General features: G+C 41.6%; 1 protein-coding gene across 1 annotated transcript in view; it reads left to right on the top strand.

Annotated features, from left to right (window-relative positions):
- The first annotated feature begins 7,427 nt into the window (after nt 1-7,427).
- Nucleotides 7,428-16,637, top strand: part of PIWIL4 (piwi like RNA-mediated gene silencing 4) — a 51,436-nt gene continuing 42,226 nt past the window's right edge. Inside the window, exons 1-3 of the mRNA XM_066253675.1 lie at nt 7,428-7,514; nt 9,961-10,042; nt 14,041-14,172. Coding sequence (XP_066109772.1) covers nt 7,428-7,514; nt 9,961-10,042; nt 14,041-14,172 — 301 coding nt within the window. The remainder of the gene's footprint in view (nt 7,515-9,960; nt 10,043-14,040; nt 14,173-16,637) is intronic.

The raw sequence follows: 16,637 nt of genomic DNA, 5'->3' as shown, positions 1-16,637 counted from the left end.
AAAATACTCGATGTTTATAAGTTCAGTTCCCCAGAAGGAGTTAATTGACCTTTAGAGCAGTGGTTTTCTTTTTTTTTTTTTTTCTTTTCTTTTAAGATTTTATTGATGTTAGGAGAGGAGAGAGAGAGAAAGAGGAGGAGGAGTGGGAAGCATCAACTCGTAGTTGCTTCCAGTATATGCCCCAACATGGCAAGCCCAGGGTTCTGAACCAGCGACCGCAGCGTTCCAGATCAATGCTTTATCCACTGCGCCACCACAGGTCAGGCTAGAGAAGTGAAGAATATTTTATGAAATATCCCCTAATTTTTGTGAGCAGTATAGTAAAGCAAGTATGTATATCAAAATGATAACCAGTGAATCTTGGTGAAAGGTTATTTGCTCACAGCTTTTCTGTAAATGTGATATAGTTCCAAATAAAAAAAATTTAAAATGAGACTGTTCAAAATTAATCCAATAAGTAATGTTGAAATAAAGTCCAAAGAAGACAACAACATTATTGATGCACTAGTTTCACAGGTGGTTTGACCATCCCCACATCTGTGCCTGGGGAATTAATTTTGTACAAGCAAGAACCACAGACACTGAACAAATGAACTTATATAAACATGTCTGTGTTTGTAGATTGCCATTATTTACAAGGTTTTCCTAGTGAAAATCATTCAAACATCTAAGCTACAGCCACTGGACTAATATCACTGAAAAACTGATTTTGCAGCTGACTTGCAGAATGAGTTTAGTTATGTTTTTTAATTGTATTTTTCCTCATTATAAAATTCCAGCTACTGTACTTGAGACCACAGTAGGCATGAGACAAGTTTTAAATGAATGAATACTGTATTCTCTTATTGAACTATGCTAGCCTAGGTTCCCTCCAAAATATACCATGAGCCAAGGGCTTGGATGGCAGGTAGGTTATTTGGGAAGTGATTGAAAGGAAGGAACACTAGAGAGGGACTGGGAAGAGGGTAACAGAGAAGAATGAAGCCAACCCAAGGTTGCATTATCAAACTGATCGCCACTGTGGCATCTGACACGTGGTCCCACGAAGACCCTCTGTGAAGCCACAGAGTGCACCCGAAAACCATCCACCCAATGAATGTTACAGGGAATAGTTAGTCACCATTTCCCACCACACATTGGCCAAGGGTTGCCTACATGATGTGAAGTCCTGGGACAGAAGTGAGAGATGTACCATCCAGCTGATCACCACAGCAGTGGCTGGAGATGAAATACGGACCAAGGAAAATGTGATGGGTGTCACAGGCAACATCATGGATTAACAACATCATGAGTCAGTGTGTGCACATGAAGTGATTTGACATAAGTTTGAAAATATGAAATATGGCAAAAATTGTATTAAATGTATTTTTCTGAAATCTGTCCCTCACACATTCTTATGATAATAGCTAATGATCTAGTTTTTATTACATGGCCCAACACTACACAAAGCATCATTATTGTTACTTCATTTAGCCCTCAAAACAATCCTAGGAGGTAGCCATTTCTCCATTGTTCTCAGTTTGGGCAATTTTGTCTTTTGCAGATGTTTGGCCCGCTCTAGAGACGTGTTGGGATCTTACAGTGAGAGTGAGAGGAGGTGCTGCTGGCACCTGCTGTGTACAGGCCAGGGGTACCAGGAAACCTCCTGCAGCACTCTGGACAGCCCCTCACAGTGGGGACCTCCTGGCCCCAATGTGAACAGTGCTGAGGTGGAGAAATCCTGACACATCTTTATCCCCACTTTATAGTTGAAAAAACTGAGGTTAAGAGAAATTAAATACATTTTCTTGGGTCAGAAAGCTAGTAGTAGGTGATGGAGTTGGGATGTCAACTCCAGTGTGTCTGATTCTAAAGCTTGTGTATATCTGTAACCATGTTGTATGCCTTTAAAAATCTTATGTGGAGAGACCCTCCACTTTTACTGGATATTCCTAATCTTGCGATGAATTTACTTGTTCAACAAATACTAGTAAAATCAACCATTTTCCAGGTCCTAATTCACAGGAAGAAATGGAGATATAATTCCTTAGTACTTGGGACCCATTGTCAAGAGCTCAGAATTTGAAATGTCTTCTAAAACCTATGGCAGTTGGGAGGATGGGAGCCAGCATAGAGGAAACTCCCCATGGTTTGGGAATCGAATGTTACAAAATGGCCAATAACATACCAGGTATACTGAGGCTGGGCCAATCCCTGATGTTACTGTCAACTGGCAGAAAATAAGAGGGTAGTGAAATGTACCAAGAATGTGCAACAAGCAAAATCCAGACTATGGGAGACTCTTATTGCTCCAGTGTTTCTATAACATAAATTATAATGAATGGAATATAACATTCAGAAGGGCCTGGGGGATATAGAAGCATCATAAAAAAAAGTAAGTATTATTTCTATCATTTCTTCATTGCATGTTTATCAGTCTCTATACATCCCATAATGTGTTGGGGACCAAATAAATAAACAAGGTATTTTTGCAATCTGGACAGAGGTGCTGGGCCCAAACCCCACCTCATTTGCCTAGTTAACAAAGAGCTACACCTGATTCTTATCTGTCTCACCCATGTTCTCCGGAGGAGGCTGGAAGCTAGTTTCTTATTAGTGTAAAGTAGATTTGGATGGTATGGTGGGGGTTGTCTTTGAGTTGCCTTGGAAATTTAATTGAATTGCTGATGGACCACATTTTTTCTATGAATAAAAGTGGATGTGCTTTTGGGAGCACAGACGTTACATCTAAGGAACAGTGGAGACTGTTTGCTGTGGCGTCCTCCTGAACCCGTGTGTGTGTGTGTGTGTGTGTGTGTGTGTGTGTGTATCTTTAAGTCTCCTATCATTTATTTCAATTTCATACCTTTTCCTGTTCGGGACCCCAGTAAATACTTGTTGTGGTTGGACCCCAACAATAATATGCTTCTGTATCCAACAAGATCCATAAGATCCTTGAAGACATGTCATTCTTGAGTAGGACAGTGTTTGACAAGGGGTATTGCTCAAAAACATTTTTCTCAATCAATTCACTAAAGAGTAACTCAGGGGTCTCAAACTCAACTCAGCATGTGGGCCGCAGAGCAAGATCACAGCCGTTCGGCGGGCCACACTAGGTCTACAAAAGGCAACTGTTACGCAACACTTTTCTCACTGCAGTTGAAAACAACAAAAAAAAAATCAGTACAACAAGCACAATCGTACATGCAGTTTACTCAGTGTCACAAAACGACCAGAAACTGTAGTTCGCATCACAACTGCTGTTAACTAAGCTAATATCTAGCTAGGATGCTAGAGAAATGAAAAATACAAGTAGGCCCCTAGGCTTACTTAATTTTATCCAAAATATTTTGAACTTCGTGGATTAGTCTGCGGGCCGCACAAAATTGTTTGGCGGGCCGCATGCGGTCCGCGGGCCGCGAGTTTGAGACCCCTGGAGTAACTGATGAGCCCTGGCTGAATAGCTCAATTGGTAAGAGCATTTTTCCAATACACAAAGGTTGAGGGTTCAATCCCAGTCAGGGCACATACAGGTACAGATCAATGTTTCTGTCTCTCTTCCTCTTTTTCTAAAAAAATCAATCAATAAAAAAATTTTTTTAAATTGTATGTGAGAGCACAATGTTATATGTCATTACAGTAATCATAACAGAGAACTGAAAAACACAGATAAAGATTTTTTTTCATATTTTTCTGAAGTAAGAAGCAGGGAGGCAGAGAGACAGACTTCCGCATATGCCCAACTGGGATCCACCTGACAAGTTCACTATGGGCAATGCTCTGCCTATCTGGGGTGTTGCTCCATTGCTATTCTAGCACCTGAGGTGGAGGCCATGGAGCCATCCTCAGTGCCTGGGTCAACTTTGCTCCAATGGAGCCTTGGCTGTGGGAGGGGAAGAGAGAAGTAGAGAGAAAGGAGAGGGTAAAGGGTAGAGAAGCAGATGTGCGCTTCTCCTGTGTGCCTTGACTGGGAATTGAACCCGTGACTTCCACACGCCGGGCCAATGCTCTACCACTGAGCCAAATGGCCAGGGCCAGATAAAGATTTTAAATAATTGATACTTCTGATTTTATAATGCACCAGTATTTGGAAAATTGAAAAGCTTTAACTGTTTGAAGTCACTTATTTTTTATTAGCACTTTTATTATTATTATCATTATTGTTATTATTTTAGTGAGAGAGAGAGAGAGAGACAAACAAAAAGGGAGAGAAATGAGAAGCATCATCTTATAGTTGCATCGCTTTAGTTGTTCATTAATTGCTTCTCATACATGCCTTGACCGGGGGTTCAAGCCAAGCCAATAACCCCTTGCTCAAGACAGCAACCCTGGGCTTCAAGCTAGCGACCTTTAGGCTTAAGTCAGTGACCATGGGGTCATTTCAATGATCCCACACTCAAGCCAGTGACCCATGCTCAAGCTGTTAAGCCTGCTCTCAAGCAGGATGATCCTGAGCTCAAGCCAGTGACCTTGGAGTTTCAAACCTGGGATCTCAGTGTCCCAGGTCGACACTATCCACTGTGCCACCACCAGTCAGACTAAAGTCATTTATATATATTCTCAACCTTTCTGTCACTCTGCAGTGGAAAACATGGGGATAAAGATTATTTTTCTGGCCTGAACAAGCAGTGGTGCAGTGGATAGAGTGTCAGACTGGGATGCAGAGGACCCAGATTCGAAACCTCAAGGTTGCTGGCTTGAGCGCAGGCTCATCTGGTTTGAGCAACGCTCACCATCTTGAGCCCAAGGTTGCTGGCTTGAGCAAGGGGTCACTTGATCTGCTGTAGCCCCCTGGTCAAGGCACATATAAGAAAGCAATCAATGAATAACTAAGGTGCTGCAACAAAGAATTGATGCTTCTCATCTCTCTCCCTTTCTGTCTGTCCCTCTCTCTGTCTCTGTCACATACACACACAAAAAAGATTATTTTTCTGCTCAGAAACAAAATACTGGTTTTCAAAAGTGGCTTTCTTGTCTAGATTCTGCTTTCTATCTGACCCTCCTTTATAACAGCAGTTTATGATCACCTGCCCTCCCTACTTTCAGATTCATTCATTTTAAAAAATGTATTATTCATTTGAGTGGTTTCACTCAGCCAAGTCCAAGACTGGACATCTCTCCCAGGCCATCATTACTTCTTGCATTTGTCAGCCTTCAGGATTAATAGTTTCCCAAGAGAACCTAATAAAAGAGAATTCTGATAGGGAACAAACAGAAGGCAGAGCATGGCATATTACACAGGATTTTGGGAGGTATCTAAAATAAGGCAGATCACCTTCTTGGAGGAAGATGAGGATATATGGTGTGGGCTTCACAGTTGCACAGACCTGAGTTAGAATACCAGTTCGGCCACACAAGCTATAACACCTTAGGTGAGTCATTTAAATTTCTTAAGCTTCAACTTCCCCATCTTTAAAAGGCAGGCAATAATGTTTGCCCCAGAGCCAAGAATACTGTAAGTATTCGATAAACATTAGGTATAATATTTATTTAATTTTAGGGCCTAAGTATAGGAAGTTGAACGAATCACATTTTTCAGTTCATTGTCTATGATTCTCATGGGTCTATGCAAGTTCTATACTGTGCTATATTTTGCTTTCCCTTTCACTTCCCCTATTTCCTCTCCTATTCTTCCTTCTATTGGTACTGTTTATCATATGTTGGATATCCTTGGATATATAGGTTTACCTGAAAAAAATTAGTACATACCCAGGTACATGTGTTCCTAATGTTTTAAAAATTAATGTGATATTTTGACATAGAATAGATCTCAATCTTTTCTTCATTTAACACAATGTGTTGAAGATCTATCCACATTGCTAAGCGGCATCGCTAGTTCACTGTTTGTGACTGTTGGCCTAGTATTACACGCTATACATCTACCCCATTTTACCCACTTATTGCCCCTTCTTATGGACCTCAAATCACTTTCATGAACCATCTGTACTGTGACTTCATAACCTTAGCGCAAACTTTTCGATAGACCCACAGTAGTATTTAATCAAGTTCTGCACATGTTTATGATTAAAATCATCTTTGAAAACTAGGAATAGAGGGGATTTTCTTGAAAATGATAAACACTACACATTAGATATTTACAGTAAACATCAAACAAAATAAGATAGTTCCCTTAAAATCAGGATGAAGACAAGAATGCCAGCTATCACAGTAACTTTTAATATTGTACAGAAAAACTTCACCAACATGATAAGAAAAAGAAATAAAAATAAGGGATGAGATAAAATTGTTAATTTGTAGATGATTTGATCACCTACATTCAAACTCAATGAAATCGAAGATAAGCTATAAGAACTATGGAGTACAGCAAACTTGATAAACAGTATCAACTAACAAAAATTAATATAAAGTGTCTATACAAATAACTAGTCAGAAATTATAACGAAAACAAGACACAGGTCACAGTAGTAACAAAAAATAAAATTTCCATAGATTAAATAATATACTTTTATGAAAAATTTAAATTTTTATATTTTATTTTTATTTATTTATTTATTTTTGTATTTTTCCAAAGTTAGAAACGAGGAGGCAGTCGGACTCCCACATGCGCCTGACCGGTGGCATGCTCACCAGGGGGCGATGCTCTGCCCATCTTGGGGTTTCGCTTACCGCAATCAGAGCCATTCTAGCGCCTGAGGCAGAAGCCACATAGCTATCCTCAGCTCCCGGGCAAACTGCTCCAATGGCGCTTTGGCTGCGGGAGGGGAAGAGAGAGACAAAGAGAAAAGAGGGGGGGTGGGGTGGAGAAGCAGAAGGGCGCTTCTCCCCATGTGTCCTGGCCGGGAATCGAACACGGGACTCCTACACGCGAGGCCGACGCTCTACCACTGAGCCAACCGGCCAGGGCCTAAATTTTTATATTTTATTTTTAAAATTATATTTTATATTTTACTATTAAAGGATACAAAGAGAACTTAAATAAATGAACAAATCTAGTATTGTTAGGATGATAATTCCTTCCCAATTAATTTACATATTCCATACAAGGCTAATTAAGCAGGATTTTAAAAGAAGCTTGACAAACTTACTTTAAAATGAAGGAGGCTCTGACCTGTTGGCTCAGTGGTAGAGTGTCTGCCTGGCATGTGGAAGTCCCAGTTGGATTCCCAGTCAGGGCGCACACAAAAAGTGCCCATTTGCTTTCCACCGCTCCCCCTCTCATTTATCATTATGCCGAGGATAATGAAAGTCTGGGCCCTTGTCCCACCCCTCCATTGTACTGCCCTCCCCCAGTACACTCCCCCCCCCCACAGAACCCTCGTGCTTTGCGTGCTCCCTCCGCCCACTCATGGGACTCGGGGTGTTTACAGCCAAGAGCCAGAGACCGCCCACTTCCACTGCCTGTGGTCGCAGTGGTGCCGTTTAGATGCCGATAAAAAAATACACTGAGACTTTGTTGTCTTAGAAGTCACTCGAGGTTCATCAGCAACATGAGTGGACGTGCCCGTGTTAGGGCGCGAGGCATCAGCTGCAGCGCCAGGGCCACGGAGGTGGGGCACCCCCAGGCCTACGCGAAGGTGCGTACAACGCCCAGCTCTCTTTTATCTGTCTTTTCTATACGACCTTCCTTGTATCTCTCTGTTTTCCTCCCTCCTAAGGAGTAGTTGGTATCTTCTCTTTCAAGTTTCTTTCCAGGGCTTCTCATATTTTTTCCTTTGGGATCTTACCTAAGATATTATAAATATATTTTTTTTTAATTTTATTTTCCTGTAGTGGGAAGTGGGAAGGCAGAGACAGACTCCCGCATGGGCCCGACCGGGATCCACCAGGCATGCCCAATAGGGCAATGCTCTGCCCATCTAGGGTGTTGCTTCGTTGCAACCAGAGCCATTTTAGCACAGGAGGCAGTGGCCATGAAGCCCTAATCAATGCCGGGGCCAACTTTGCTCCAATGGAGCCTTGGTTGCCGGAGGGGAAAAGAGATAAGAGACAAAGGAGAGGGGAAAGGGTAGAGAAGCAGATGGGCGCTTGTCCTGTGTGCCCCGGCAGGGAATCGAACCCGGGACTGCCACACGCTGGGCCGGGCTGACGCTCTACTGCTGAGCCAACCAGCCAGGGCTTAATGTAGATCTTTTGGCCAGTAAAGAGGACTAAAAATTGGAGGCAACCATGTTGTCCTTTTCAACTTTCTGAATTTTAGTTACGGTACTTGGTTTGGATTTAAGTCTCCTGGTAAAAATCGCTGTGCCTTTAATACCATCAATATATGGAATATACCTTAATATGGTTCCTCTTGTTAATTCATATATAAAAATTTTGGCCAGTTAAGAAAAGACTGAAAATTGAAGGCAAACATGTCCTTTTCTACGTTCTGAATTTTAATTACTTGATTTGGGTAAAAATTTCTGTGCCTTCAGTAGTACCATTATATGGCACATAATCTAATACAATTCTTGCAAATTCATATATAAAAATAAGTAATCAGATACAGATGTGGTTTTGACTCAACCACTGTTTTTTGAGCAAGCACTGTGGGTAGGCCTCCTTGCTAGACTTAGGCAGGTAAAGTAAGTGACCAGTAAATCAACTTTTCAGTGATGTTACTTCATATTATTAGTATTTGGAGCAGTCTCTTCGATTGTATTCACAGATATTCAAGTGAGTATATGTCCAGTCATTATGCCGTTACACTCACGAAAATGTTTTCTCTTTTTTTTTTTCTTAAGCTGGAAACAGGGAGGCAGTCAGACAGACTCCCGCATGCGCCCGACCAGGATCCACCCAGCACGCCCACCAGGGGGCGACGCTCTGCCCATCCGGGGCGTCGTTCTGTCGTGACCAGAGCCACTCTAGCGCCTGGGGCAGAGGCCAAGGAGCCATCCCCAGCGCCCGGGCCATCTTTTGCTCCAATGGAGCCTCGGCTGCGGGAGGGGAGGAGAGAGAGAGAGGAAGGAGAGGGGGAGGGGTGGAGAAGCAGATGGGTGCCTCTCCTGTGTGCCCTGGCCGGGAATCGAACCCGGAACTTTCGCACACCAGGCCGACGCTCTACCATCGAGCCAACCGGCTCTTGACTTCACTTTTTTTTTTCCTTTTTTAAGCAGGCTGAGATATGTTTCTTCTTGAACACAGAGAAGTAGTTACTGCAAGAAAAGAAAATATTAAAAACAGATAACATATTAATGGTTCCTTTAACTTATTTTATGAACTGATTTGGAAAAGTTTATTCAGGATAATCATCGTCTGAACTGGTGACTCAGCTCCTCTGAGCTCAGTTTATTTTCTTGCTACAAACATGTCAGATTGGAAACTCATGTCTGTGGACCATGGAGGCCTGAGGTCATGTTCATCTGTACTGCCTTGCCTCGAATGAGCTCCCTGACTCAGGGGCCTCATCTCTGCCTTTTCACACCTCCATCTAGGCCAGTGGTAGTCAACCTGGTCCCTACTGCCCACTAGTGGCCGTTCCAGCTTTCATGGTGGGCGGTAGTAGAGCAACCAAAGTATAAAAAAAAAAAAGATATAACTAAAGTAAGTTGTTTTATAAAGATTTATTCTGCCAAACTTAGCGAAATCCGACATAAAGTACTTGGTAAGTAATTATTATTATATGCTTTAACTTGCTGTAACTCTGCTTTATAAATTTTATAAAGTAAAGTTACTTCCCTACTTTATAAATCACCATTACTGTGGAACCGGTGGGCGGTTAGAAAATTTGACTACTAACAGAGATATAAAAGTGGGTGGTAGGTATAAAAAGGTTGACTACCCCTGGTCTAGGCTATATCTGCCTCACAGTTGGAACTAAAATTAAAGTTTGATAAATGGGGAATACTATAGCTTGTTCTTATCCCTTTTTTCTAGAGTGGGAAATTTCTTACCATAGTTTTACCTGTTAACGTTAGCTCACAGTAGTCTAATGACTTAGGGCATGATACGATTTTTATTTTGTAATAACTTACGGTTTATGAATTAACATCTCAAATTTGACCCCCCCCAATTTTTTTTTTTTTTTGCCAATTTTAGCCTGTATCTGCTGATTTTAGTGACAGTGAAACATCGTCCAGTGACAGTGGCTTTGTGGAAACAAGCAGGATTTCAGAGCAATGTAAGTGCGATAGTCTGTGTCATTCAGTTTGGTTTCATCTGAATGGCATGGGACTGACCCTGCTGTGCCTCACAGCAGCCGGGCCCCTCCCTGAGTATCCCCTTTACCCTTTCTTGAGGAATCCCCTGTATTTGTTGAGTTGCTTTGGGACTTTCAGAGTCTGTCACTGAATTTGCTGACAGTGCTTTGCAGTTGGGGGATCCACAGACATCAGGAAGCTAGTTTTCAGCTTCTTTCTGTCCACTGAATAATTTTGAAAAGAACATTAAAAATTCTTTGTAACATGTAAATGTCGGTGCCATCACCGTGCAGGGATAGTGGAAACCTGGCATGCCTGCTGCCACTGTTCTTTTCTTCCTTCCCCACAGTGGCATATGTCACCATTTGATGGTAGCTCTCTTCACTGCAAATCCAGATTTGGCCTCAGGATACATACTTGTCAACATGCTACTCCAAGTAGCCACTATCAGACTGTGTGAGTTGGAATGCTCAGAGCACTAGTTTGCTAGGGTTGCCTTGACAAAGTACCACAGACTGGGTGGGTTAAACAATAGAAATGTGCTGTCTCATAATTCTGGAAGCTGAAGTTCAAGACCAAGGTTGTGCAGGGTTGATTTCTTCTGAGGCCTTTCTCCTTGGCTTAGATGGCTGGACTGTCTTCTCCCTGTGTTTTCACAAAGTCTTCCTTCTGTACTTCTTTATGCCTTAATATCTTTATTGTTTGATTTTAGAGAGAGGGAGAGGAAGGGAAAGAGGAGCAAAGAGGGGGGGGGAGAAAGAGAAATATTGATTGTTGTCTTATTTATTCATTCATTCATTAGTTGATCTTAGGACACCAGTCATACTGGATTAAGGCCCATCCTAATGATCTCATTTTAATTACCTCCTTAAAGACTGTTTCCAAATACAGTTACATTCTGAGATTTTAGGGTATAGACTTTAACATAGGGATTTTGGGGATACACAGTTCAGCCCGTAACTATTGCTGAAATCTTTCAGTCATCTCCCTTGTTTTCTGACCATGAAGTTAAGTGAAGAATTGCTAATAACTGTGTAAGCTCTAAGCACTTAGGTTCTTCTTTCTAGACTCTTAGGATCACCAGTTCTTCCACCCATCTTATGCCTGGTTCTCATGTTCTCCGCCGGGGTTTCTCTAGCCCTGCTCAAGTGCCCTTTGTGATTTAAACTCACAGAAGTGAGTGTGTCCCCCAGATCTGTTCTCAGTCATTGCTACTGACGCTATTCACACCTTATCCCAACTTCTCTGTGTGACTTTCTTTCCATGTTTGCTGCACATTCTTGTGACTAGCAAATGATGGGAATCCTTCGTCTTTTGAGGGTATGTTGAATTTTTATTTATTTTTTTTACATTATGGTAAAATATACATATCACAAAATTTACCATTTTAACCATTTCTAATTGTACAGTTCAGTGGCAACCATCGCCATCATCAATCTCTAGGACTTCTTTTTTGTCTTGCAAACCTGAAACTAGGTACTTATTAAACAATAACTCTCCATTACCCCCTCTCCTAGCATTTAATAATCTATGGTAGATTGAATTTTTAGACACTATTCAACATTTTTTAAAACCATGATCAGTGAGTGATATGGATAACCTAGTGAGGATAATTTTTAAAAACTAAATAACATTTGTGATTTTCCTGGGAGATTCCACTGAGAAGGGTATGGACAACAGTTTTGAGCAAGTGATGGTGCCATTTAGGGTAGTTGCATTTAGTGACTCTGTCAAAGGACAGTGGTAAAGTCAGAGTTCTAGAGTCATCATACTAGAAATCATACCACTTTGTCATAATACTCTATATTTTTATGTTTTCATGTTTTCTTCAGAGAATCAAAGTTGTGTCTAAAAATCAACACCTGTTTGTACTCATTGTAGCAGAAAACATTCATTGGATTTTAATTTCCTGTTTTCTAGAACCTAACTGTGGGAGGGATATGCCCCAAGATGAATGTTGGCTTTCCTTTACAAGGAAATGATCTAGCATAAAACATGATGGCAGTGTTCTGGGCAGGCATTTCTTTTCTGGTGATTGGCAATGACGAGAGCTTCAGCCTCAATTTATGCAGAAGTTGATGTGAACAGTTTTGTATTCTGAGTGTTACACAAGAGCTGAAGGAAGGAGAGCTACCTCGATAAGTGGGTGTGGAGTGGAACAGAGGGAGACGGAGCTTCCCCTTAGCCAAGAGGAGAATCAGAGACCAGACCAATTATGAGGTAGAACTATCTCAGGGTCTTTTTTTTCTAACCAAACATGCGGTGTGTCCTTTACAATTTTTAATTTTCACGCTGGAGACTTCTGTGTGGTGATGATTGTTTTCTGCAATGTGGGCTAGTTTTATTAAAAACCACAAGTATTGGTTGTAGATCCATTTTTTTTAATAATTTTATTTTTTTAATGGGGTGACATCAATAAATCAGGATACATATATTCAAAGATAACAAGTCCAGGTTATCTTGTCGTTCAATTATGTTGCATACCCACCACCCAAAGTCAGATTGTCCTCTGTCACCTTCTATCTTGTTTTCTTTGTGCCCCTCCCCACCCCCTTTCCCTCTCCCATTCCCCCCTCCCCCCCGTAACCACCACACTCTTATCAATGTCTCTTAGTTTCACTATTATGTCCCACCTACGTATGGAATAATAGAGTTCCTGTTTTTTTATGATTTACTTATTTCGCTTCGTATCATGTTATCAAGATCCCACCATTTTGCTGTAAATGTTCAGATGTCATCGTTTCTTTTTTTTTTTTTTTTTTTTTTTTCATTTTTCTGAAGCTGGAAACAGGGAGAGACAGTCAGACAGACTCCCGCATGCGCCCAACCGGGATCCACCCGGCACGCCCACCAGGGGCGACGCTCTGCCCACCAGGGGGCGATGCTCTGCCCATCCTGGGCGTCGCCATGTTGCGACTAGAGCCACTCTAGCGCCTGAGGCAGAGGCCACAGAGCCATCCCCAGCGCCCCGGCCATCTTTGCTCCAATGGAGCCTTGGCTGCGGGAGGGGAAGAGAGAGACAGAGAGGAAAGTGCGGCGGAGGGGTGGAGAAGCGACTGGGCGCTTCTCCTGTGTGCCCTGGCCGGGAATCGAACCCGGGTCCTCCGCACGCTAGGCCGACGCTCTACCGCTGAGCCAACCGGCCAGGGCGATGTCATCATTTCTTATGGCTGAGTAGTATTCCATAGTGTATATGTGCCACATCTTCTTTATCCAGTCATCTATTGATGGGCTTTTTGGTTGTTTCCATGTCCTGGCCACTGTGAACAATGCTGCAATAAACATGAGGCTGCATGTGTCTTTACGTATCAATGTTTCTGAGTTTTTGGGATATATACCCAGTAGAGGGATTGCTGGGTCATAAGGTAGTTCTATTTTCATTTTTTTGAGGAACCACCATACTTTCTTCCATAATGGTTGTACTACTTTACATTCCCACCAACAGTGTATGAGGGTTCCTTTTTCTCCACAGCCTCTCCAACATTTGCTATTACCTGTCTTGCTAATAACAGCTAATCGAACAGGTGTGAGGTAGTATCTCATTGCCGTTTTGATTTGCATTTCTCTAATAGCTAAAGAAGATGAGCATCTTTTCATATATCTGTTGGCCATTTGTATTTCTTCCTGGGAGAAGTGTCTATTCAAATCCTCTTCCCATTTTTTTATTGGATTGTTTGTTTGTTGTTGAGTTTTATGAGTTCTTTGTATATTTTGGATATTAGGCCCTTATCTGAGCTGTTGTTTGAAAATATCATTTCCCATTTAGTTGGCTTTCTGTTTATTTTGTTATCAGTTTCTATTGCTGAGCAAAAACTTCTTAGTCTGATGTAGTCCCATTCATTAATTTTTGCCTTCACTTCTCTTGCTTGTGGAGTCAAATTCATAAAATGCTCTTTTGTAGATCCATTTTTGATATAGTAGTTGTAAACTATCACTGGAGTAAAATATGAGCTATTATGGCATTCTCTTCATATTTTAGATAAACATGGCATATCTTCTGGTCATGCTGGATGTACCCTCATGGAAAGAGGTGGGAAAATCAAACAGAACTTCATGGATTTGGGTGTCTATACCACAAAGAAATTGGCACATGTGAAAGATTGCAAAACAGGTACCCAGTCTTCACGTTACTTACTTTCTTAATGTCACCAAATCTTGCTTAAAGAATTTTAATTTCTTAATCTAAAATAAATGAGTTTATATGTTTTCTTTTTTCTTCTTTTCCAAGTGAGAGGAAAGGAGATAGAGACAGACTCCTGCATGTGTCCTGACCAGGATCCACCTGGCAACTCCTATCTGGGGCTGATGCTCTGCCCATCTGGGGCCATGCTCACAACCGAGCTATTTTTAGTGCCTGAGGTGGAGGCTCCATAGAGCCATCTTCAGTGCCCAGAGTGATGCACTTGAACTGATCAAGCCATGGCTGCAAGAGGGGAAGAGAGAGAGAGAGACAGAGAGACAGACAAAGGGGAGGGGAGGGATGGAGAAGTAGATGGTAGCTTCTCCTGTGTTCCCTGACAGGGAATCGAACCTGAGACATCCACACACTGGGTCAACACTCTACCACTGAGCCAACCAGTGAGGGCCTATATGTTTACTTAAAAGTTATTTATTGAACATCTGCTATATTCAAGGCATTATCTAGATTCTAGTTGTTTAGCCTTCATTCTTTTATTAAGAGAAATAGTAACATTTCCCCCTATTTTACTTGTTGGAAAGATTTTTCTCCTTACAACTAGGATAGGAGTTTAAAAAGATATTTTATCTCTTTCCCAACCAACCCTTTTCCTGTATGGGAATAATAACATTTCTTGATTTCAGATGTAAAAAGAAAGAGGTTGCTTATTCTGGAATTCTTAACCCAGATTCCAGGCTCACCCCTGAAATTGCAGCCGGAATTGTGGGCATATGCTTTTTCAGGGCATTAGGTTCGTTGTTTTCATTGGATTTTCCAAAGGCTTTATGACTCCTTCCCAAAAGTTAAGGCTCCTTGATGCAGGTCTTTCTCTTTTTTCTTTTCTTTTCTTTTCTTTTCTTTTCTTTTCTTTTCTTTTCTTTTCTTTTCTTTTCTTTTCTTTTCTTTCTTTCTTTCTTTTTCTTTAAAGAAAGAGGGATAGATAGGGACAGACAGACAGGAACGGAGAGAGATGAGAAGCATCAGTCATCAGTTTTTTGTTGTGGCATTTTAATTCATTGATTGCTTTCTCATATGTGCCTTGACCAGGGGGCTATAGCAGACCGAATAACCCCTTGCTCAAGCCAGCGATCTTGGGTCCAAGCTGGTGAGCTTTTTTTTTGCTCAAACCAGATGAGCCCGTGCTCAAGCTGGCGACCTTGGAGTCTCGAACCTGGGTTCTCCACATCCCAGTCCGACGCTCTAGCCACTACGCCACCACCTGGTCAGTTGATGCAGGTCATTCTTTTTCAAACTTTTAAAAATCCAGCAGCAAAATAAATAGATATATTTTTATCCAGCAACACACACACACAATTGAAACAAGGTTTCATAAAACAGTGCTTGCCCTAATTGTCTGCAAGGCGCTCTGACCCACTTCTGTTGTGTTCCAGTCTCTTCATGGGACGTGATGCCTTGCCTCATGTCCTTTCACAACTGCAGCACTAATGGGTCATGATTACTTTGCAGATACTGGTGTAGATGATCTCAAAGAATCCCACCAGCTCTGCCATTCTAGGATGACTTCTGTTTGTCCAGTAATATGAGCAACTAAAATACGTTATTTCCTCAGGATCTGGAAGAACAACAACCACAAAAGCTTTTATTTAACTAAAATAGCACAGTAACTCCTTACCCCTAGCAGATTTCTACCACAGGCAGAAGCTGAGCAAATACCAAGGCACACATGATACTTTTCCTTTGTTACCACAGTGGGGTTTCATGTTTCCACTTCCTCTCTGAGAAAAACAAAATAGTACCTCTTTGATACAATTCTTTTCTATAAACACTGCTTCAAGGAGAGGTGAGAAGTCCTCCATTTATTAGTTCCCTTTTGGCTTCTGCCTTGGTGGTAATTTACACTATCTTTTGCACTTACCAGATATATGGTGGCCATCTCTGAATTTGTCCTGTAGACTTTGAGGAGGTGAACAGAGATTTTGTAAGGGATACAATTCCTGGAAGCACACACAGGAAATAGAAGCCCAGAGGCCCTGTGCTCTCACAGGAGAGATGTGTAAATCTTCCTCCTCTTCCCTGCCCTCCCCTCCATCTCTGAGGTCCTTCTCTGGGATTTATAGAGCAGTCAAGACTGATTGAACTGTTTCAGGATCTATAGAAGGAGGGTTAACTTGATTATCTGGATTTCTAAGAGGTTGGGGGTTGTATTCATGGTAAGAACAGGACAGTTTCTGTATAATCTGAGAGCAGCATAATTTCAGAGCAGCATCCTAAAATATTAGTCGACCTAATTTGAATTGCACAGAATCAGAGTTTGTGAGGAGTCCTAGAGTAGCTGAATTTAGATGCTTCTGTTTTCCCAGGGACAAGAATGTCACTGTCTGCTGTTATGCTCATATGGCGCTTGCTTTACACACCATCCCTTTTTAATTCCTTTTAAT

This window comes from Saccopteryx bilineata, chromosome 1 (assembly GCF_036850765.1).
Source record: "Saccopteryx bilineata isolate mSacBil1 chromosome 1, mSacBil1_pri_phased_curated, whole genome shotgun sequence".
In the NCBI taxonomy this organism is placed as follows: domain Eukaryota; kingdom Metazoa; phylum Chordata; class Mammalia; order Chiroptera; family Emballonuridae; genus Saccopteryx; species Saccopteryx bilineata.
Note: the sequence above shows the minus strand (reverse complement) of the source record. Positions and strands in the feature narration are given on the sequence as shown.